We start from the raw sequence: 24864 nt of genomic DNA, 5'->3' as shown, positions 1-24864 counted from the left end.
TAATAACCTGTTGGTGCTCGATTTCTATAAAGTACAGACGTCTCCTACATGACGAATGTGAGTGTTCAGGTTGTTAACATCATTTGTTTATCTTAAAATTTTTCTACATAAACTGTAACACACTTTTCATCAGTGTCTGGATGAAACATGGTGTTTAACTGTTATCAGATGTTTGTGTAACCAAAGTCACTGCATACTAAGATTTCTGCAGTTTGCTGTTATGGACTCATTAGTTTATTACATCTTTTTATCCATCACTGTCGTATTCCTAAATTAACATCAACATTTATTTTATTTCTGGGGTTATACATATGTTTAGCTTGTGTTTCCACTTAAACTCGCACACACTGCTGCTGTAATGAATATAATGAAAAGTCACATTTAACTGTCTACGACACACGTACACTAAAACTTAATTTGCCGACTTAAATGACTGGTAAACAAGCAAACTCGTAAATATAGGTAATGTTAACTTAATTCACAGTTTCACATTTCCACATCCGCAACAGTCTGTTTAGCGGCCAACTGCATTTAACTAACTACAGACAGGTGGACCTCCCATGCTACTTGGAGCTACTCTCAACGAGCACTTTATTAGGAACACCTGCTCCGCCTGCACTTATCAAATCAGACAATCACGTGTCAGCAGATCCAGGTCCAAACAACAGTCTCTAGAGTTTTTACTCTAGAGAGTAAAAACAAAAGCATCCAGTGAGCAGAAGGACTACAGTCACTCAGATAACCACTCTTTGCGACTGTGCTGAGCAGAAAAGCTTCAGAGTGAACGACACTTCATCAAACCTAACCCTTCATCAACATGGCAGTGAGGCCAGTGACCTCCTCCGGTCTCTAGACCTGAATCCAGTAGACCACCTTTATGATGTGTTACAACAGGATATTGACAGCGTTAATGTGCAGCTGACGAATCTGCAGAAATGATGTGATGCAGTCATGTCAACATGGAGCAGAGGGAGTGTGTTAGTGTTCCTAATAAAGTGCCCGTTAGAGTATCACAAGAACAACACACTTTACGAGGGGGAACTGAAAGATGGTTACACGGGAGCTGACGTCCTTCCACTGGCTGTAGTGGAGTGAGAAACATGAGCTGATTATTACCCATCTGTTCTGTTGACCCTGCTTTATCTGGAAGTGGAGTTTACAATATTGGTTTCTCATTTTCCGTTTCTATTTTACTTAAAAGTCTTTTTTTTTTTTAACCTAATTCATTTTGACAATTTGTTTTATTTTATTTTCATTTATTTTTTGTATTTCAAAAGATGAGATATGATTGAGTAATAATTGAATTTATGGTTGATTTTAGATATTAAATCAAACCAGAGCCAGAAAAGGACAAAAAGGAATGAAGTACTGTGCAGCCACGAACTGTCGTCATTTAACTTTTCGTGACGACTGGAGCAACATGGAAACGTCCGGCTGTATTTCTGTTTCACTGATGCTGCAACACTTTTGTGACTCAGGACGGCAGAATAAAGTCCTGGGGGGTTCGTTTCCTGGACACAGCAGTGCTCTGCCCGTCTCTGTGTGTGTGCGGTGGAAACTCCTTGTTGCTGATCACACCGACAGTCCTTCAGGAAACTACCACAGGCAGCTACCATCTGGCTGCTTTAGCCAGTGCTAGAAAAGATGGAGAGATGTCTGGGAACAACAAACCCCTCCCTGTGCCAACGGGAGGCAGTGGCTCAGGCATCTCGACAACACACACACACACACACACACACACACACACACACACACACACACACACACACACACACACACACACACACACACACACACACACACACACACACACACACACACACACACACACACACACACACACACACACACAGAATGTAAAGGATGTTGATGACAGGGCTGCTTGCTGGGAATATGACCAAAAATTACATATGGCCAGTTTTTGACACTAATGAGGCCAATCAGACCGGCGCCCATAGCAACAGAGTTGTAATTGGTTGAGTGGAGCGGCTCAGGAGTTGATGGTTGTAGAATGCAGATTCAGAGCCAATCAGAGTTGAGAAGAGGATGCTGGTGGGTCTTTGTTTTCGGGCGAGGTGATTGGTGCGTTGACTTGCTACAGAAGTCCCATTCAGCAGGACTGCAGTGTGATAATTACACACCTCCACCTTCTGTCTGGATACACACCGCTAAGGCAACACACCTTCCACCTCGTGCTCAGACACAACGCCGCTCTTTATTAAACTAGACAACAGCTCATTGTGGGCGTTGCTATGACAACCAGTCGTCTATTTTTATGCCGTGCCACTAATCAATTCCTGTTCTGCTGTCGCCTGAGGGGTGGGGGTGGGGGTGTGAGGGTACTGATGGGGGGGTGAGGGTGGGGGGGTGGGAGCAGTGGTAGAGGGCAAAGGGGAGGAGGAGGAGGAGGAGGAAGAGGAGGAGGGGTGTGTGTGCCGTTGGAGACAAAGAGCAGAGGAAGTGAGAGAAAGAAGGATTCATCTCATACCAACACATAGAGGTCTCCATCCACTTCACTGTGCGACTGTCTCACAGCCACAGAAGCTGATGATGATGATGACGACGGCTTCATCACTGAACATTCACTGGCTGCAGCCTCTCCAGTGGGAGAACCGCTGTTCAGACCCAATAGGTTTAATAACATGTCACCTCAAGCCCTGAACTTGTAACGGCATCAACCACTACTGATATTACAGACAGAAAATTAATCAATCATTCTCCAGAGTACAAGACGAATCTGTAATTAAACTGATCATTAGTTGCAGCTACAGATGTTCTAGGCTGATCCTAAGAATCAGTGCTGGAGCTGGTCTAGTTTTCATGGATCAGTATCAGCTGAAATAAGGTTAATCAAAATATGACCCCTTAGGTACTGCACTTTTGCCTTTTACTGTACTCTGTTGTGTTTTACAGTACTGCTGCGTTTTCTTAACAGTACAGCTGCGCTTCTTTACTATACCGCTGCATTTCTTTACTGTACCGCTGTGTTTCTTTACTGTACCGCTGTGTTTCTTTACCGTCCTGCTGTGTTTCTTTACTGTACTGCTGCGTTTTCTTAACAGTACTGCTGCGTTTCTTTACAGTACTGCTGTGTTTCTTAACAGTACTGCTGCGTTTCTTAACAGTACTGCTGTGTTTCTTTACAGTACTGCTGCGTTTTCTTAACAGTACTGCTGCGTTTCTTTACAGTACTGCTGTGTTTCTTAACAGTACTGCTGCGTTTCTTTACAGTACCGCTGCGTTTCTTTACTGTACTGCTGTGTTTCTTTACAGTACTGCTGCGTTTTCTTAACAGTACTGCTGCGTTTCTTTACAGTACTGCTGTGTTTCTTAACAGTACCACTGTGTTTCTTTACTGAACCGCTGCGTTTCTTTACTGTACTGCTGTGTTTCTTTACTGAACCGCTGCGTTTCTTTACTGTACTGCTGCGTTTCTTTACTGTATTTCTATGTTTCCCTACTGTACTCTGCTGCGTCATACCCTTTTCCCACCAAAATTAGTAGGTATAAGCAGGTTTTTTAAGAATGCGGGTAATATGATTGCACAATCTTAACCATAGTCCAAATGTCCTATCACCACCCTGTGAAATTTGCCGATAGCCGATACACAACCGATTGACCCCTTTTCCGCTGCCAGTTGAGTTTGCCATTCTGGTGAGACTGAGGACAAACACAATTGCAAGGAGTGATCACTTGCATTTACAGAGCACACACACGGACGCAGTGGAGGAAGAGTGAGTTTCTCGCCGCCTTGTAAACCGGTAAAATGGATCAGTCACATCTCATCCCCTGGGTTGGAGCTCCTGTGAAAGTGTAGGAGCCTCCATGTGAGACGCTTCAATCTTCATGGTTTTAAAACTTATTTTGGGGCTGCACTTACTCTTTCATCTCTGAGCAGAGTAGCTGCAGTGTGTCTGGTTTAAAAGCACCGTGCTGGACAGGTGACAGGTCTGTCTACAGTGTCAGTGAATCTGAAAGACATTGCAGCAGGAAAACACGCGAAAATTTGCAAGTTCACCTCGGTATTGTTTACGTCGATGCCAATTTGGAGCTGGAGCCGATACATACTGCGTCTACTGCTGAGTCACTTGACCTGGGTGTAAATGCAGATTTCCCCCTTTTCCACTGCAGACAAAAGCCCGATGTTAGCGGGTCTTAGCAGGTTTTTTGAACAGTGAAAAAGGGGCTTCAGATACAACTTTATCAACAGATTCTGATTTGTCAGTCACACCCAACCTCATTAAGTAATCAATATTGAAAAAACAATTTTTAAGGACAATGATCTGCCTCAAAAATTTTCAAGAAAATATACTGGTGTGATTAACAATGTGCAGGATGCACATTTAACAGGTGAAGCACCACTGAAAAGGCATCAGTGCACATAACCAGCAGTGACATCCAGCTGTTGTGAAACACCTGGAAAGGTCCACCAAACTACAGTGGATTCAGGAAGTATTCAGACCTCTTCCCCTTTGTGTTCTAATTTAACTTAAAATGGATAAAGTCGCCATTTTTATCAAAAATCGAAAACTGAAATCTCTCATTTACAAAAGTCCTCAGACCCTTATTTCAGGACCATTTAAAAGCCAGTTACAAAGCAGTTAGAAGCAGTTACAGATTCCAGTCTTTTTGGATCTGTACAAGCTCTGAACACCTGGATTTGGACAGTTTATCTCGTGATATCTCTTGATTCTTCCTGACGGATCCTCTCAAGCTCCATCAGATTGGATGGGAATCGTCTGTGAACTGCTATCTTCAGGTCTCTCTACAGATGGTCTATGCAGTTTAAGTTTGTACTTTGGTTGGTCTCCTCGCTGACAAAGGTCCTTCTTCCCCAGTTACTCAGTTTGGCGAACTCTAGGAAGAGTCCTGGTTCCAGACTACTTCCATTTCACAGTTATTGATGCAACTGTTCTCCTGGGAACACTCACAGCTTTTGAAACGCATTTTACTTTCTGTAATCTATGCCTCAACACAATTGTATTGTACAGGTCTACAGGTCTACTAGCATACCAAACATGAATGTGCTGAGTAAACCTCATGGCGTGTGCATAGTGTTTAACTAAGATGTCTGCAGTAGGCACTAAACAAACCACATGAAAATATTTGATAAAGAATTTGGATTCATAAGCAGATTCCATAAAATTCTATCAAACATCCATTGTCAGGGACACCAAAAACATCAGGAGACATCTTGTGGGGACAAAGGATGTCCACGGATACCACTGTCCAAATACTGTTGCCAACTTGAAGAAATAATGGAGTAATTGCTGAAGCTGAATCATCCCTGTGCAACACTACCTGGAAGGCCCTGAAGGCGACTCCCTCCCACCAAAACACATGGTTCCCGAAGTCTGACTGACTCTCAGTGTGATGGACCTGTTTACTGGGACGGGGGCAGAAAGTTGGATTCAAAGATGAGTCTGATTGGGTTTATCGAATCATCGATATTGAAGGGGCAAACCTACTATAGACCAGCAGATCCGGGCTCATATTTAGTCCGGCAAATTTACTGTACATCAATGAGGGTAAACTGCATAGTGTAGTCTGGGTACTCATGTGGTAATGTAGTAATGACTACTGAGTGCTCTTGTACTAATGTAGTAATAAGTACTGAGTACTCATGCAATAATGTAGTAATAAATACCAAGTACTCATGTACTAATGTAATATACACTACTGAATATTCATGTAATCATTGGTGGAGGCGTCAACATGTTGATTGGTTGGTGTTCGGTCTATTTTCCAACTGAATGGCTTGATGTGGTTAAACTTGTTGAAACCACCAACACAGAGCTTAATTAATTGGAAATGACCAACATCTAAACTGTAATCACAATATTTGTTAGAAAATATGATATCTGTCTTAAATCCCTCAGCCCTTGTTGTTGTACTCGAGTGCATTCATTAGAAGTCTGTGCACCTTAGAAACTGCCAACTGAGTTTACATCACAACGTGTGCATAATTACATTTACAACAATGAGGCCGAACCAAGTAGACAGATAGTTTGGAACCTGTGGCAGAAATGGATGTTTGTTGCTTAATAGAATCAAATCATAAGCAGGAGGTAGACTACTGTGATCCTTTGTGTGATGGTGAAGGTCTTAGTGGTGTTTCATAAAAGCAACACTTCAAAACACAAACAAACTGTTTACAGCAAAACGTCAAAAAATGATTCCTTATTGTCAGACAACAGAGGTGTGCGTTTCCTGTCCCTGTTTCACTCCTGCTGTAAATTAGTCTCATGTTCCTTTAAAAAGGCGCAGACGTAATTTTCTTCTCTCTGTTTTTTCTTTCTTTCTTTTTTTTTTTTTTTGAAATGTATTTATTTTTGCCCAGGGAACAGAGCAGAGTCAAAACGCAGTGAGCCAGTCTGAGCCGGTTTGTAACCTCAGGGTATGGAATTATCTCTTAATATGTAGCCGTTAGTGGTCAAGACGTCACACAGTTAGACAGTCAGAGAGAGAGAGCCAGGGTGGCAGGAGGAGGAGGAGGAGGAGGAAGAGGAGGAGGAGGAGGAGGAGGAGCAGCCCCGGTGTTTTCAGAGCAGAAAGAGGAAAATCTCTTCCTTTAGGAGCTGGCACTTTGACAAGAAAAGACTGAGAGCAGAACTTCAGACCACAGGGTGGGGCATACACTGTTCCACCAGCCAGAGAAAAAAGCAGCGGGAACATGAGACATTTAGTCAGAGCAAGGCGCACAATGGTAGACAGACATTTTAAAATGTGACAGCCAGGAGGAGAATCGACGCACAACAGAAGACACAACCACGACAATCGAGCGCAACCAGAGGATCACACACGTTAACACACGACACTCAACAGCAGCACAGTCATATTAGACACACTAATCCCTCAACACCACTGAATTACACAGACCCTCACATCACACTGCATTCTGGGTATTTTGGGGGCTAATGCATCGTTGTTGGATGCTGGTGTTTGTTTACATGTGGAGCAGATGTGATAGGTGTTATTTTTAGTTACACAACGCTGCAGTTTAGTGACTGACAAATGAAAACTTAACAATGAACCGGAGGTGGCAACAACATGATTAGAAATGCATTGACAGATCGATCGATCGGCTGCTGATCAGAAAAGGCCGATCAGTCTCAGATACAGATTTACACTCACGTCGCACGCACACACACACACACACACACACACACAACGGTACAGACACAGTTACACACACACAATATGGTGTCGGTCGGCGTGGAACTTCTTCAGTGTGAAGAAATAATAATTCAGACACTTAAACACCATCACAGACGTCCAATTTCAAGAGGCTGGCAAAGGCACAGCAGCTAAAAACACGAGCCACGACGCTGACCTCACCTGAGCATGACGACTACCTGCCATAATCACATGATAACAGTTGTCAATAACAACAATCATCCATCAGTGAAGAGATGTAACAAGAAAACAGAGACAGGGAGAGACAGACAAGAGGGGGGGGGGGCTTTGCTAACTGCTATGCTATGGTAGCTAGCAGATGTGAACAGCATGTGGGAGTGAGGAAGTCACTGAGAGCAGCAGAGAGCTGAGTGCAGAGCAGAACTAGTGTAAGTTTAAATGTACAGTGGGTAGTTAGCTGCAGTGATGAGTGGTAACATTAACTGAGTTAAGACAAAGCAGTAACACAGAACCACATCAGCCGCTAACTACTGTTATCATTTCATATTAAAGTTCATATTATTTTTACTCAAGTAAAATGATTTGTGTGAGTGAGTCAGTTAAAATAACTTGCGTGTGAATGTTACATGTTAAAAGGAGGAAGTGGAGGAGTAAAATGTGTTATATGGTGGGAATATTAACATCTGATAAATATATAATTACATATGATAAAACTATTAAAGAACATCTTCAGACTGCCATTGGTATTTCAATACATATACACAGCTCCAGTTGAGACAAGCACCAAAAGCAGTCAGTCAACTGTGCTGCCTGTCAGTGCCGCTGATAATTATATACACTCAGTTGTCAGTTTATTAGGAACACCTAGTCTTTTATTTTGACAGATTCCTGGTTTCCACCACAGAGGGTTGTTCTCAGGTCAAGGGTGAACATGTGTATATTTAATGGGTCAAAAACAAGCATCAACCTCTGAGGCTGAAAGATGAAGCAAACATGGAAGTGCTAAAACCTGCAGTTCCTCTAATGACCACTAGAGTCTGGCTCCAATACTGAGTCAGTCGTCTTTGAGTGACAGGTGGGTGAGGCATTCACCGAAGTCTCAGCTCAACACACGAACACGCTCTTTGATCATTTCTGGATTAGCTGGGAGTTAGGGGGCGGAGTCAGACACTGCCAAGATGGCGACAGTGAAGCAGCTCACTCTGAGCTTCAGAAACCTGTGGTTAATCTCAAAGAGGCGACACCCATCTTTGTTTACATTCTGTGGTCATACATTACGAAACGTCAGTAGTCATGTGACGTCAGAGACTTTCTACGTTCTTATTTAATTATATCTGAACAGACACACTGCCCTGCGTACACACTGGTGTACATCACATTATTTAAGGTGCTTTACTCAGGTGAATGATGTGGATCTCTCAGGAACATGTAAAGACACACCACTGCACATCACCTGTATACTAACTAACTAACTAACCTTAGCATTGGTCTTACAACTCTGATCACCTTTCAGAACAACATCATGTTTACTCACAGTCAGATTTTAAAAGAAACACCTGGATCGTGGACGTGCCCTTCAGATGCACTGAGCATTAGGAGGATTACACTCAGACTAGTTGACTGGGGTGACCTTGTGCAGCACCTGGCTAAATGCAGCACAGCAATGCAGCACTGATGTGCACGCTGCTTATTCACTGGCTGGATTAGTCACAGCTGCACTGCCGCTGACTGTGGGCCGTTTCTACGCCGCTCCCTGCTTTACTGCTGCACATTCAGTCATATCACACACACACACATCAATTAGTGCCAAGTTACAGGTATTAGCCACACCCACTCCTAAAAAAGGGACGCACAGAATCCTCAGCAGGTCTTCAGACTGGTTACACATCAACACACGACTCTTCAAGTTTATAAAATGAATATGAAGTTAAATAGATTCCCACATAATCTAATGTGCATAAGGATAAAAAATAAAAAAACTATTACCTATTAGTTAGGATGTCCTGATCTAGTGATTTTGGCCTCAGTCCTGATCCGAGTCCTCTAATATGTGCTGATGTCCAGTCCTGTGATTTATTTATAGCAGAAGAAGATGTGCAGTGTTGATTAAATGTGTACGTGACACATTGAAATAACACCAACATGTTTTTAATGAGCTACTGGATGAAAACACTGCAGGTCCTGATTTAAACTATGAAGCTGATCGGTGTAAATTATAACTTAAGATCTGATATGAATGAACGACGGAGGTGACTCCCTCTGCTGGAGGAGGTGGAACTACAGAAACACTCAGAGTGGAGGCTCTTCCCTCACAAATCACCTTTCACTATGTGGCAGTCTTCATGCACAAAGGGTCACGCCCACCAGTTCTCCTGCATAAAGCGGACCGGCACCGGGCCAAGGTTGAGCCGGTGATGGCTCTGACGGGGGGGGGGGGGGGGGGGTTAGCTTTGTTCAGAACGGATCCTCCATTTTACAGCGTCACATTTTCCCCCTGACTTCCTCCTCCAGCTGACAGGAGCTGACTCCAGGCGGTGACTGCTACGACAGTCGAGGCTGAAGTTAATGGGAAGCACATTGTAGCCTGAACACATGGCTGTTAATGAGTCGTGAGATAGATCACTTGGTTCTGTCTGCCAACTAGTATAAAAACTTTTACGTCCACACTAATGAGTTTTTATTTGAAGACGAAAACAATCTCGAACACCTGAAAACACACACCACATATATATGTGTATGTACACTGGGCAGGTGCGTGCCGGTGTAAACAGGAAGAAAAACGAGAAACAACAGTGGTACTTCCTGGTTCAAACACAGCGAATACACAGACAACAAATATACCTACTTAAGGAAGCTTCTCATCTATTTACATGTGTTAGAAATGTGGGACAACACCTGAACACCTGGGAGAACCAAGCTGACCAGTATTTGGAAAATAGGCCCTGAACATATCACTACCCCAGGTTCCTATCAGGCTCAGGTGTCAGGTCTCAGGTCCAGGTGTAGACCTTCATGAGGAAGCCTCTCTGACTTTAACTGACCTGCTCAATCAGTGCACGACCAGCACACACAGCCAACATGTAGATTATCTAAAACAGGTTCCTTCCTCCCAGTCACCACGAACCAGCAGGAAACACAAATTACAATGATTTCGATGCTTTTTTTCTTTATGAGGATATGGATGTTAATTTGTGATTTAAATGAATCTGATATTCACACACATTTCAAAGACCTCTTTCTGTGCTTTGCATTTTCCTCCACAACCATTTAACAACAACCACACAGCAAACGACTCGATGGCTCTATGACTTCACTCTTCTTCTATGAAATCAACATTTCACGGTCAACATCAGAAATCTTTAAGAGCTCCAAATGCTTCAAATGAACTGGATCCCACAGCGCGTCATGTGACCTTCACGTGTCACGTAGTTTTCTAAATGAACCTCTGAATGTCCATCACGGCCTCCTCCGAGCTGCGTCCCACGGCCTCCTGCTCTCCAACAACTCACTTGTGTCTGGTGTGTCCTGTACAAACGGTGTGTGGCGCTCAGCTGTTGACGTGAAAGCTGACAGAGGAAAACGTCACACACCTGGCCGATCAGTGCGCCTGACTCAGACAGAAAACAAACCATAAACAACGTTCTCTTTTTGTTTTTAAATCTACTTCTGGGACATTTTGTTCATAAAATATGACAATTTATAACAATAAAACACAAACAGGTTCCTGTTTCTCCCACCATTACGTTCACCTCTGAAATTTGATGAAACCATTAGCTTCAAACCTGGCGCACACCTGTGTGCAGTATATATAACCAGGGGCTGGTTTCACAGAGACAGTGTCTCACTGCGTCTTAGAACAAACAGTCAGACTTCAGATAGACTGAGTCTGAATTCATCCGTTTAGTTCTTGACTATCTTAAGCCAGACTATGGTACAATGAATTCTGGGTTTTCAAAATAAAAAAACAATGGCCGACCGAGGAACTGCATCCGACCACTCAGCTCCATTTGCCCTCAGCAGAAACTGTTTGTCTTATGGAAGAAATCTACAGTTACAAGGACGTTTTATTTTGTAAATTCAGTAAAAGTCAAACAATGAAAAGAAAAAAGCTGTGGTCTCTAAAAACTCTTTCTCTTCTCATTAGTCAAATTATGATCCATGTTTTCCTGTTTTTTGCTGGTCAGCGGAGGTGTCATTGATTGTTACCATGGTAACATTGGTTTAAGGCCTGAGTTAGCTCGGGGCTAATGTATCGGATTATTATCTGTCTTTATGTGTGTGAAATGTTCTGACCAACATCAGACTGATCTATGAGCAAAGTTAAGTCTGGCCTAACACTGCAGACCAGTCTGACATGTCTTAGTGAAACCGGCCCCAGGTGTAAATGGATAAACTGTGGACCTGTGTTGTGCACCGTCAGCCGCTGTCCTGTGTGTGACAACGTGCTGTCCACCTGGATCAGCTGATTGTGTCCAACATGCCAGACACTTGTTTAGCTGAACCTCAGCTGAGTGTCAGACCTGGTCCACAATGAACAGCCAGAAGTTAAACATTCTCCACACCTCTCAGTGATTAATAAGCGCATAATAAATTACCAACAACCTGAGTGACGCCACCTGCCGACTGCTCTGATTGGCTGGGGGGAAAACTGTAAGGTGCTGCTCCCTGTAAATATAATCAACAGTGTGATGCTGCCTAATGATACTTATAAATGTTTTTATAAAAATGTCAACCTGCAAGCCAACTATAAATGTACTGCACTAACTCCTCCATTGTTTCAACAACATATCAGTGAGTGTCACATGGTCCGTCATCCCCCCCCCACACACACTATTCTGCTTCCACAAATACTCACTGCAGAACCAAATGTGGATTAATCCGCGGCTGAAAATAGTCCTGAACAAATGTGCTATTTCCTTCTGTCTGAGGGGGGTTTGATGAAAACTACTGAGCCTTTAAAAAAAAAATAAAGAATCCAAAGTATGAATTTGTGAGTTGTTTGTGAGATTTATGTTGAGGGAAGTTGACCCCCTGCCGGGCCTGAGCATTATTGGAAACCTAGATATGATGGTTGGGATGTCACCCCCCCAGCAGCCGTGGCATGACCCGCGACCCGTCCTCGAAAACGCCGTTAGAACCAGAACAACCACAGTCGTCAGCCATCGGGTATACCGAGTCCCGTTGGGCCAGCACACTGTCAGTCTTGCGGCCCCCTCTGTGTGGCGGTCTGACAGTGTGATCACCAACATGGTTTCAAATCAGGGAAATCTGACTGATCTCTACTGATATTAGTTCATTACAGAAACACGTGTATGACTGTGTCTCGGTCTGTCAGCAGCTGAGTAAAACAATATTTTAGCGAAAATTTTGAAAACACGTCTCCACTATAAATCCCACCCAACACTAATATGTTTAATTTCATGTCTTGGTCGCAATTCCTTAATGATTCCTTATCAGAAATAAGTGTTTGTGTTTTAAAATTAATATCAGCTGATTTATACTGAGGTTTGATTCCCTGACTGAATGAGACACAGTGGTTTAATAAAGTTTAATTAGACGGATAACAGAACAACAGGATGTCAGGAGTAATGATATCAATGTCCTGACATACACGCTGTGTTCATGAACCTCTGTCGTCTCTATCAGGACCAGCTGATGATGCTTAAAACCACTGAGTCGACTTTATATTGATAAAAACTCTACGGTCCTCTGTAGGTGCTGTAAAACACTGTCATAACAGCACCGTAGGCTCATCTGTATGCTGCTGGCGCTGCCAGGGGACTCAGAGCTGGAAATAGGAAGAGGAAGGACTCCATCATTGAGAATACTACAGTTCATTCACACTCTTCAACAGCAAGGACCTTTCATTCATACAGACCCACTATCACTATGTGAGTGGAGGGCTGAGTGCATCAAGGTCTGCCAACTTTTATCTGAAACCAGAGGCGGTGGGGCCACTTTACATCCCTGCTCACTTCACGTCCTGCAGGAAGACAAACAGCTGCTTCACCGTGACGCTCTGAGGACAGCGACAGAGGTAAACCTGCTGTCTGTCCGTCTACCTGTCTGTCTTCTATCACCCGGGTCGTCCTCGTCTACAGCTGCTGTGTCTGACACAACTACACAACATCCAAATGAAAAAAAAAAAAAAAAAAAAAAAAAGTCTTGTAATGGAGGAAGGTAACACAGACATGATTTGACTATAATAAGCCTTCTCTCCTCACCTCATGAGCCCCTCTCCATCCCTGGGTCTGGACCCACTGGACCCAGTCAGGGATAGCAGTCATATATGTGGGTCCATCTGCCTGTGACTCATGTAAATCTGGAGGAGCAGTGCAGCAGCAGACACGAAACGAGCTCCTGTATACTGCAGAATAATAGGCAGCACACATTAAATATTGATTCCCGTTTGGTCTCTAACGTCATCCAGACATCTACCTACCGTTAATCCGCCGCTCAGGAAACAATCAGCCCTCGGCCTGAATAAAGCCTGGCTCTTACACTAACATGTTGGCTGTGCTGTCAGGCGCCAGGCAGCCATTTAGGTGCATATGGAGCCAGTTGAGTCTCTACGTAAATGGCTGATGCATTTCGAATTTTTCTTCCTAATTGCTGAGAGCCATCAGCGGCTCCGGCCTCCTCCTAGCGCCGTTAAATCGGCCGCTTCACGCGGCTTAGCTCCGTTAAAACGGTCGGAACAGCTCGTCTCGTCCCGGCGCTCTTTAAACGAGCATTTACAAGTATTTGGAGGAAGCCTGGCTCTTTCTCCAGTCTGAGTTTTAACCCCTAGAGACTCTGGATCAAACAATGAAACCGATTGGAGGCATTCCGCACAACGTTCCCATCACAACGTAATTCCGACATCTTCCGTTAACAGTTCGGTTATTGTCGAAACACAAACCCCCGGGAAGGATTTAGACCTCCGGAGATGTTTCTCGTCGCGACCCCCGGACCTTTAAATGTAAATGAACCGTTCGAGGCGACGGCTGCTGGTCGCCAACATGTCAGCCTGCATCAATAAATAGCGAAGCAAAGCCGCTCTATTGTCTGTCAGCACATCAGCATATCGACCGGCTGCACAACGACACAACAACTCGCCGTCCTGCCGCCACACGAATCCCGCCGCTGCCATTTCAAAACAATCTCGGGGCCGGAGCCAGGCCTCGCACACATCCTCGGACTCACCTGTGTCTCCTTTCGCCTCAGTGTGTACCGTCTCCGGGGTTCACGGTCCGGTCCTGACGCGCTGCAGCGGCTCCTCACCACCAGTCCCCGGCACCGGCAGGCAGCACTGAGCCGCTGATTGGGCCTCGGCAGACGCTCACCCCCTCGGTGCAGCCAGACAGAGCGCTCATTGGCCAGGCAAGTCACTCCGTGTAGCGCAGACAGGAAGCTGATTGGCTGTTTGTTTCCCCAGCAGATCCAGACAGACAGCCGATTGGCGCTCCGCTCTTTATTGCTGCGGCTCTCAGGCCGCTGATTGGTTGTCCGTTTCCGCGGCGGAGAACCGACAGAGAGATGTGATTGGCCGGTTGTAGTGTTGTTGTCTGTGTGTGGATGGAGAGCCATGTTACCTCCAGCGGGGCTGAAGAGACAATGTGCGGGTCAGAATTCACTCGGTAACGGGCCGATTAGCGGCTTCACCACCTCCGTAACGTACATTTAACGGAGCCGCGACACCGGACTGAACCGGTGTCAGGGACTGTGGAGGCCCGGGATCAGACGAACCGGGTCCCTACCTTTGTTTGCACCGGAGAAACCTGATGTTACACCGGGTTTCTGACGGGGGTTGTATGCACGCATGTAAATGACAAAGAGCCACGCAGGGCGATGTGCGGTGGGGTACAAATTGGTCTCAGACTTGTGGACCCCCCCCCCCCCCCCTGCAGCTGTGACAGGATACGTTCAGACAAAGAAAGACTCCATTCTTTCTACATAATTTTAATCAGAGACAGATGATAACTCAGCAGCTGTATACAGCTGTGACCAGGTTATTGGGACACACGTTTCCCGCTTTAACGTCATGTCTGTAAACAGATTCCTCTGTTGTTACAACATCATTTAAAGACAGAGAAGAAGAACTTTTTTTTTTTTAAATAATAAAAAAACATGTCACTGCTCTGTGAGGAGACAATAGAGTCATCACTGATAAGATGCCAGAGGACTTGCTGACCTACTTTGCATATTGAAATATTAAATAATTTATCACCTACTTAACATTGGGTATTTCACTTCCTGTTTTGCTGGTGACACATTGTGTATGTGAACTGTGAGTCATGTGATTCATACGTGGCTTCAGGATCAGATTCAGCTTTTTTTTTTTTTTTTGGAAATGAAAGCTGTGTTATTCTGCAGCGGGACCTGCAGGTAGGACTGTCACCTGGAGGTACAGTGTGATGATGGGCATGTTAATATCCTGGGTTACTGTCTGTACAATGAATGAAGGCAGACCTTGCTGGTAGCAGCTGTTCATATCCACCACATGGAGACTGAGCCCTCTAGTGGCTTCACATGTTTGAACTTCCCTTACAGGATGAGACTACTGTTTATTTACTGTTGTTTAGGCTCATTAATACTATCAATTAAAAATAAATATTATTAAAGGTGTTGATGACCCATGATGGGACGGTACCGCTTTATAACAAGACATTTCAAGTCAGTTAAATTTTTATTTTAAGAGAATAATCCAGTTGTATCAGTGTTGCTATTCTCTTCTGTAATGTTTTTAATATAAAAGGTTTTTAAAACATCAGTCATTGTTCTGTTACAAGCAAGTATAATGTGATCTTTACTGTATGTGCACCTGTCATACTGTTTTTGCTTACGGCTGCATCCAAATGAGGTTTACCACATTGCACTAAGTATACATGTGAATTACAACTGTAAAAATGCATTTTGTTCTCTCTCAAAATCATTCAGAAACCAAAAGTAACAAGGATATATATATATATATATATATAATATTAAATACAAACCATAAAATAATAAGGCAACAATGTCAAATAGTAGTAACAGTCTGCACAGTGTTGATGAGTCTTGACCTCTGACCTGGAGAAGACCAAAATAACATTTCTATTTGCTGACTTAACAGATTGTTCTACAGAAACTTTATTAGTGACTTATTAACATTTATCAATACAGGTGATTTACTGTCTTTGGCTGTTGGCTTACTAACAGTGGGAATCCTCAGAGGAGACCGGGGATGATTGTAACATCTTTGACATTTTCTCTCCGTATCTTTTAAGCCAGTGCGTTCAGAATTTCATACAAACTTGTCACATGTGTCTGCTGTTAAATAGTGTAGGTGTTATCTTTGCAACACAAACAGAAGATGTCTGGTTCAGTATCAAACACAAGGAATAAAAGATTACAATTCACATCACAGTCCAGGTTTATGATGATTTATGTTACAACTATAAATAATGACATAAATAAAACAATAAATGACTTTTAAAAATGATTAGTGTGTGTGTGTGTGTGTGTGTGTTTGTGTGTGCACATCATGTGTGTATCTTTGTTACAACTAACCCAGACTCTTGTAGCCATTAACTAGCCTAACTTACAGCTAACTGGTAAAACATTAGCGCTGACAACTAGCATGAAAAATATCTACATAGACTCACAATAAACATGATTTAAGTTTGAAGAGTTTGATATTTTATCAAACTCGATATAATTTTATATTATGACACGACAGGAAGCTGTGAAAATGTTTTCTGAGTTTACTTTTTGAAATGTTGTTTGCTAGTTTGCTAACTAATCTTAAGGTAATGTTGCCTCCCCACAAAAGCTAGGTAAGATAGCAGCAGACAAGCTAATCCAGCATTAGCTGAACAGTCAAACAACAGTTGTATGTGATTTCTTTGACAGTGGTGAACATTTGAATCTGAGATCCCTACTGTATTATATTATTATACCATTATATTTTCAACTGTCAATTCTTGCAATTCTCTTCTCCACAAAACGTCTTTACTGTTGCAGTGTACTTGTATAGAAAATGACTTTTAGAAAACAGGGTTGATTAGTTTGTGTTAATAAAACTAGAGCATCAGATGATACAGACCTCGACTTGTGCTCTGCTTTATCCTCTATACCTATAGTTCTGGCTTCATTAGGCGCCTGTGTCAAAACATGAAAACCCTCATTATTTTGGCTGATGTCAGGAGGATGTTGCACATTCCTTCATTAATTTGTGTTGAATCTAATTATCACTCTGGGTCCTTGATAGTGTTAATGATGGTTCCTCTGTCACTGCTGTAAACACATTACAGCTAATTTAAGGCTTTGGGTTTAGGCTTCCTCAGTGACATTTGTTAAATTTGAATTCTTAAAAAGTTGGACAACAGAGAGCAACTGAAATGTATAACTGCAATCTTCAGTTAATCATTCATAAGAATAATTATAATATATATGTACTATTATATTCAAAATAGATTTCACATTAGAGTATAAAAGGTGTTATTAACGTCATGCTTCTGTCTGTAACTGTAGTGGATCACACATAAAACACTGTTGATCAGTATGAACATGTCAGTGGGCTGGTATTTTTTTTAACTTAATCTTTACATAGATTATGTTTTGCTGAGCACACACGTTAACTTCTGAGTACTCGTGTAATAATATAGTAATAACTACATGTGATAATGTAGCAATGACTGCAGAGTATATAATAATGTAGTGATGACTAGAGTGCGCTTATAAGTGTCATAATAACTACGAAGTACTCACAATAACGTCGTAATAATAACATGTAATAACGTAGTAATGACTACAGACTACTTGTGTGATAATGTAGCAATATCTACCGGGTACTCATGTAATAATGTAGTAATAACTACATGTAATAATATAGTAATAACTACTGAGCATTCATGTAACAATGTAGTAATGACTACAGAGTACTCATGTAATAATGTGGTAATGATTACAGCGTACACAAGTAATAATGTAGTAATAATTACATGTAATAACGTAGTAATGACTACAGAGTACTCATGTAATAATGTGGTAATGATTACATGTAATAACTTAGTAATGACTACAGATTACTCATGTAATAATGTAGTAATAACTACTGAATACTCATGTAATAATGTAGTCATGACTACAGAGTACACATGTAATAATGTAGTAATAACTACATGTAATAACTACATGTAACAACGTAGTCATGACTACAGAGTACTCATGTAATAATGTAGTGATAACTACATGTAATAATGTAATAATGACTACAGATTACACATGTAATAATGTGGTCATAACTACGTACAATAATGTAATAATGACTACAGAGTACTCGTGTAATAATGTAGTAATAACTACATACAATAATGTAATAATGACTACTGAGTACTCGTGTAATAATGTAGTAATAACTACAACAATAATGTAATAATGACGACTGAGTACTCGTGTAATAATGTAGTAATAACTACACACAATAATGTAATAATGACTACTGAGTACTGAGTACTCATGTAATAATGTAGTAATGACTACAGAGTACTTGTGTAATAATGTAGTAATAACTACATGTAATAATGTAGTAATAACTACATACAATAATGTAATAATGACTACAGAGTACTCGTGTAATATGTAATAATGACTACAGCGTACTCGTGTAATAATGTAGTAATGGCTACAGAGTACTTGTGTAATAATGTAGTAATAACTAAATGTAATAATGTAGTAATAACTACTCCCTATTTGTCAGATATTAGCTGTAAACTCTTAGTGCAGCAGCTCAGAGTCTCTGTTCCTGACTGAGGACTCAGATATCTCGGTCCTGCTCACACAGCAGCTTTTACATCTTCCCACACATTTTCAGGGATGTTCAGGTGAGGGATCGTTATCACTCACACATTTTCAGGGATGTTCAGGTGAGGGATCGTTATCACTCACACATTAGAAACAATGCGGAGGACAGAGACAGTGACACTCACAGAGCTGAGGTTAAGCGGTGGAAACTGGATCTGAATGGAGCCGCTCTCTGATCCTGCTGCTCTCTCCTCAGCTCTGCACAATGAACCCAAAGACGGACTGGAAATTTCCCAGGATGTCTCTGTCACGGAGCCGGTTACCGCTGCAACACCTCGCGCGTCACCCGCCGTGATTAACCAATCGGTATTGATCGTTGCGGGCTCCTTGTTCACGGGGAACAGGTTCACTGTAGGCGGTTGCTGATGGATGCGATTGAAAACGTCACATTGATCCGGTTGAAGGTTTGATTGGTCAGATAGTGGGAGGTGAGCGGGAGGTGAGCGGGAGAAACCGGAGGACAGAGAGTGATGCTTCAGCACGTTGGACAGCTCCGATCAGGATCCGGATTTCAGCCTCTTCTCACTTCACCCGACCTGCAGCCGCGCGAGGTAAGACCTGCCGCACGTGCCCGACTGCTAAACACTGAAGTCTGCTAATAAATGTGGTTTAGTGTTTCAATCATGATCATCTTGTGCTTACCGGTGGGGGGGGGGGGGGGGGGGGGGGGGGGGGGGTGAGGGCGCGTCACCCCCCCCCTCGGTGTCAGAGTAATGCAGTGTGATACAAGGAGCTGAAAATATGGAAACGGTGACAGAAGGAAGAGGATGTGTCCACTCAGACTGTTTTTATAAAGACAACAGAGAAGCTGAGCGACATCTTTGTCACAGCAGGACACCTGAGGACAGTCATTCATCCCCTGCATCCACTGAGTCCTTTGGTGCAACAACACATGTGGAGGTGCAGTGGCTCAGCCAGCAGGGGGCAGCAGCTGTCTGTCTGCATGTCAGGGCTATTTACAAACTGTGCTCTGAACCAATATTTAATAATTCACTCAGGGTTTTGAATCAAGTTCATTTAATTCTCAGAGAAACAGAAAAAAACTAAATCAGATCAGTATTTGTTTTGATTTTTAAATTTTTAAAAATTTTACCAGATTGTGAGATGAAGTAGAAGCTATATATAGATAGCTAAACTAGCCAAAGACCCTTGGAGCCTTGGATCCTTGTTGTAACTCATTAATAAATGTTGGTTTAACACTTTACAATAAGACCTTCGTCCTGCAGCACAGAGACATGCTCATTAGGTTCATTAGTGGCTCTAAGGTGTCCACAGGTGTGACTGTGAGTGTGGAGGTTGTGTGTTTCTGTATGGACTGGTGACCTGTCCAGGGTGAACCGCCCTCACCCAGTGTCAGCTGGGATTGGCTCCAGCCCCCCCCCCCCCACACACAACTCAGTAGACAATGAATGGATGGATGAATGGAGGGTCTTCAGCTCTGTGTCCATCATTTAATCAGCTGTGTCTCTGTGTCACAGGATGACAGGAAACCTGTCTCTGTGGACGTCCACACCTGCCGGTCCTTCACAGAACACGTCTGTCTTCTCCCTGTTCAACTCGTCTGCTCCACCCCCCCCCCCACCCTGGGAGGCCCCGTCCTTCACCGTGGCGGCCCGCTGCCGTGTAGCAGCCACCTTGGTGCTGTTTGTCTTTGCCGCCATCAGTAACCTGTCAGTCCTCATCAGTGTGTGCTGGGGGCGGGGTTATCGCCTGGCAGCACATCTGCGCCCGCTCATCGCCAGCTTGGCCTCAGCTGACCTGGTGATGACCTTTGTGGTGATGCCACTGGACGCCGTCTGGAACATCACGGTGCAGTGGTACGCCGGGGACGTCATGTGTAAGCTGTTGTGTTTCCTCAAGCTCTTTGCCATGCACTCGGCCGCGTTCATCCTGGTGGTGGTGAGTCTGGACCGATACCGGGCCATCCTCCATCCTCTGGACTCTCTGGACGCCGGCCTCAGGAACAGACGCATGCTGCTCGTGGCCTGGACGCTGAGCGTGCTGCTGGCCTCTCCTCAGGTAGGGGGGGTGGGGGTGGGGGTGGGGGGGGTTGGGTGAGGGTATAATTTAATGTGATGGGAGTCTGAGGACGATTAGACACTTTTACATTTCTCTCAGTTACTCAGACACTGTTTGAATTTCACCAACCAAACGTTTATATATTAAATTTCACTGATTCACTTTTGTTTTTTGTCTCAATAATCACAGTATTCTGAAAACATGCATTGTTTTACAATATCATAGTATTATATATTTATTTAATAATATTTATCAAAGAACAGTTGTTGAGTTTTGTTTTGCATAGAAAACAGGGTCAACATGTTTTTATTGTTCATGATAAACAGAACAGGCAAATATACGGCAACACTTCACTATTGGACAACAGCGGGAATAAGATCCATCAGACGCTGATACAATACGTATTAGGACGTGGTTCTACACTCAGTGCCGTAACCCTAACCCTAATAACCAAATATAAATCAAAGACAATCACCCTGTGTATCTTTGTGATAACACAGTGTAGAAATAAAGTTTAAATGTTGTTAGAATCTGTCGACTCTCGTCTTTCTGTTTCATATTCTTGTGAGATTTTACGGCGCCAGAAAGCGTCTAAGCAGACCTTTAAAATTTGGTTGAAGTAGAGTGACAGACAACACTTTGCATTTAAGGCATTTATTACACATTTATCTACTATTTTACATGTTGTAAAAACTTTATACTTTGGTAAAAACAATTTGAATCACCAAAATAAATTCATCCACATCAGTTAAAGTTTGTTTTCACAAGAGATTTGAAGAAAATCAAAAATTAAAATTTTTCTTCCTTTGGGCAAAATTATCTATTTACAGTTTAAACAGGGTCATTATATAAAGACAAATGAGATTGTTCTGAAAATTGTGATGTATTATCTTATAACAAGATAAAAAAGTGATGCCCTCAGACCTCAGAGGGTGGAACTGCTTTATTTTTAAACAAACCTTTTATCAATTTTACCATTTTAATATCCATTTATTGCATTTTTTAATCCATTTTAATTACCTCATGAACTTAAATTATCATGAATTTCTATGAAACATAAAACAATGATAATATTCACTCATGTGTCGTTCTATCTTGAACTGTCTTCTCCTGTGGCCCGTCAGTGATGAGCTGTGTTGGTCAGTATCATCCTTCTTCACATTACTGCTGTACAGAAACTTCACTCCCTTAAGTTTGTCCCTTCTCTGACACCGTCACTAACTCTGCGTTCACCCAGCGCCGCTAACAACCACTGCACAGCCGCTGAGCTCGAGTCCCACCATCAGACAGTTACTGAAACAATTCACCTTCATCACCTCTTAAAGCTGCTTCAGTCGCCGTGATTCTCCTTGTGTTTGTGACGTTCCTTCGTTGCGACTCTGAGCTGCATTAAAGTGACTTTAATGCACCACATGGAGCCAAAGAACCTCCTGCGCCGTGTGGTTCTTTGTGTAGTTTGGTTATGAACAAATATAATATAAAGTTTGTTAATAAATACAAACTACAACTGGTGTTTTCCTGTGACTGCGTTCATTCATTGTTCATGTCTTTCCACTCTATTCATCCTCAGCTGTTCATCTTCCGGGCCATTAAGGCCGACGGCGTGGACTTCACTCAGTGTGTGACCCATGGAAGTTTCCAGCATCGCTGGCAGGAGACGGCATACAACATGTTTCACTTTGTGACGCTGTATGTCTTCCCTCTGCTGGTCATGACCTTCTGCTACACCCGCATCCTCACCAAGATCAATGGGCGGATGCGCAAGAGCAAAGGTGTGTGACCTTTGTGTGGAGTCTCAAACCGCTGACGATTTAAAGGATAAATCTGGTTCATTACAACCCAGGACTTTTGTATGACATTAAACTCACCAAGGGAATAGATCTGACAACACAGTGAAAGAAACGAGCAATAAACCTCCAGGTAAAGGTGAACAGGAAAACTTATGCCCAACCTGTCTGCTGAGAAAGGCCGTACTCGCAAATGTTTTTTTATCCCGAAGAATACAAAGCCCGTTATCCAGAGATAACCAGATATTGCATTATAGGTATTTATTATACATCAGCATTTGGGTCAAATGATCTGTTTACACAGTGAGAGGCGTCATTATAGGCTGAGATTGTTCTGAAAATTGTGACACATTATCTTATAACAAGATAAAAATGTACCTTATGAAATAATGTTGAAATTGAGAAGACGCCCTCAGACCTCAGAAGGCTGATTAATAACTGACTTCAGACATTATTACTGTTTCAAGTGTGATTTTCTTTGATTTCTGTCAAACCCAGAACTTGCACCTCATCACCTCCTGTTCCTGAAGTCTCTGTGTTTTTGGTTGGATGACTGAAATAAAGTCTGTGGTTAACACCAGACTTTCTGTTCAGTCCATGATGGATGTTTTATGTCTGATATAAACCAGCAAATGTAAATCACTATGTGCAGACACACAGACGCTCCTCATCCCAGCAGGAGGCCGTACAGGTGATTACCTACGTATATTTATATTATGTGAGTTTTTGTCCACGTTGTGTTTGTGCAGATGGCGAACACTGTCTGAGACGCAGTGGAACAGACATGATACCTAAAGCCCGGATGAAGACCCTCAAGATGTCCATAGTGATCGTCAGCTCGTTCGTCATCTGTTGGACGCCCTACTACCTCCTGGGGATCTGGTACTGGTTCCAGCCGGCGATGATCCAGCAAACACCTGAGTATGTCCATCACATACTGTTTGTCTTCGGCAACCTGAACACGTGCTGTGACCCCGTCATCTACGGCTTCTACACGCCGTCTTTCCGGGCCGACCTCGCCGACGTGGTGGCGTGCTGCCGCGGCCGACGAACCAACAACGCCTCGCCTTGCTCTGTGGATCGTCTGTCCAGTCGAAACGCTGGAGCCGCCAGGGAGATGGAGTCTGACCTGAGCTCCAACCAGCACAGTGGGAACCCCAGTTAAACAGCAGCGGTGTGGTGGTGGAAAAGTTACCCGATGTCAGCTGCTTGATGATGATCCCACGAGTTCATTATCGGTCAGTGAACAACTTTGGCTTTAGCTGCTCTTATGAACATCTGTTCTGAGCTGTGGAACTGTGATCTGAAGGGAAGCTGCAAGAACCATGTGCGTCAATGTTCTGTTAGATTACTGCATGTCAGTAAAATATCAGTATGTCTGTTGGGCACCTGTTTGACCTGTGTCGAACTCCACAGCTGTTTTTAAAGGGACAGTTTGGGGGGGGGGGGGGGGGGGGGGGTTTGACGTGGGGTGTGTGAGGTAGTCATATATGCAGTACATTACCTGCAGTAGATTTTGATGAGCGATGTCACAGTTACAAAATCAGGATTTGACCAGAGTGGGTCCAGACAGATACCAAGTTTAGACCTAGTCCTGTTTTGTCTTGCTCACCTAGTGATGCATGAACAGAGTGTAAATGTTTTACTTTGAAATGTGCCCACTGTGCTACCTAAAACTATTCACTTGTCTTTTCTATGCTAACCTTATAAGGGCAATTAAAACCTTCTGCTGATGTCCTCAAGGGTCCACGCAGACCCCAGTGTGCATGTCCGCCTCTTCTTCTAATGAACTGGCATTGAACTAACACACTTCATATTTTCTCTTTTTGCACTCCTCTTGTTTTCCTCTTCTACCTCTTGGTTTTTTTTTAAAAGTTGTAGACAAACAACATCGTGGTGCATTACCACCACACACTGGAGTGGAGTGTAGACATACCAGATCGTCACGCAGCTGTGTGCAGATGTGGAGAGTATCTCCTTGCCTTCATGCAACGTGTACGTATCACAGTGTCCCTCCTAAACCCTAAACCCTCACAGACTTTATTGACGTCATCTGCTGAGTGATTGAGTGCGAGAGGCCGCAAGAGCTCAAAATGGT

At 43.1% G+C, this 24864-nt stretch overlaps 2 protein-coding genes across 3 annotated transcripts in view; one reads left to right on the top strand and one right to left on the bottom strand.

The window, feature by feature from the left end:
• gatad2b (GATA zinc finger domain containing 2B) overlaps positions 1–14997 on the bottom strand; it is a 41435-nt gene extending 26438 nt beyond the window's left edge. The window contains exon 1 of one of the 2 annotated variants that reach the window (XM_056398869.1): positions 14323–14997. The gene's annotated coding sequence lies outside the window, so the exon portion shown is untranslated. The remainder of the gene's footprint in view (positions 1–14322) is intronic. The other variant, XM_056398870.1, reaches the window with a different exon arrangement.
• A 3984-nt stretch (positions 14998–18981) lies between these two features.
• Positions 18982–24192, top strand: LOC130183352 (gonadotropin-releasing hormone II receptor-like). Its single transcript, XM_056398665.1, has 4 exons — positions 18982–19511; positions 20439–20979; positions 22550–22751; positions 23516–24192. The coding sequence occupies exons 2-4, from the start codon at positions 20440–20442 to the stop codon at positions 23929–23931; spliced, it is 1158 nt and encodes a 385-aa protein (XP_056254640.1). The 5' UTR covers positions 18982–19511; position 20439; the 3' UTR covers positions 23932–24192.
• The last annotated feature ends 672 nt before the right edge of the window (positions 24193–24864 follow it).

The sequence above is a fragment of the Seriola aureovittata genome, chromosome 16, assembly GCF_021018895.1.
Source record: "Seriola aureovittata isolate HTS-2021-v1 ecotype China chromosome 16, ASM2101889v1, whole genome shotgun sequence".
Taxonomy (NCBI): Eukaryota; Metazoa; Chordata; class Actinopteri; order Carangiformes; family Carangidae; genus Seriola; species Seriola aureovittata.
This window is presented reverse-complemented; position numbering and strand designations above follow the sequence as displayed.

Bases quoted from the DNA above. Each gene is read 5' to 3' on its own strand.
- LOC130183352 (XM_056398665.1), top strand. From the start codon at position 20,440: ATGACAGGAAACCTGTCTCTGTGGACGTCCACACCTGCCGGTCCTTCA. The intron at 20,980-22,549 runs GTAGGGGGGGTG...ATTCATCCTCAG, and splicing joins TGCTGCTGGCCTCTCCTCAG to CTGTTCATCTTCCGGGCCAT. The intron at 22,752-23,515 runs GTGTGTGACCTT...GTGTTTGTGCAG, and splicing joins GCGGATGCGCAAGAGCAAAG to ATGGCGAACACTGTCTGAGA.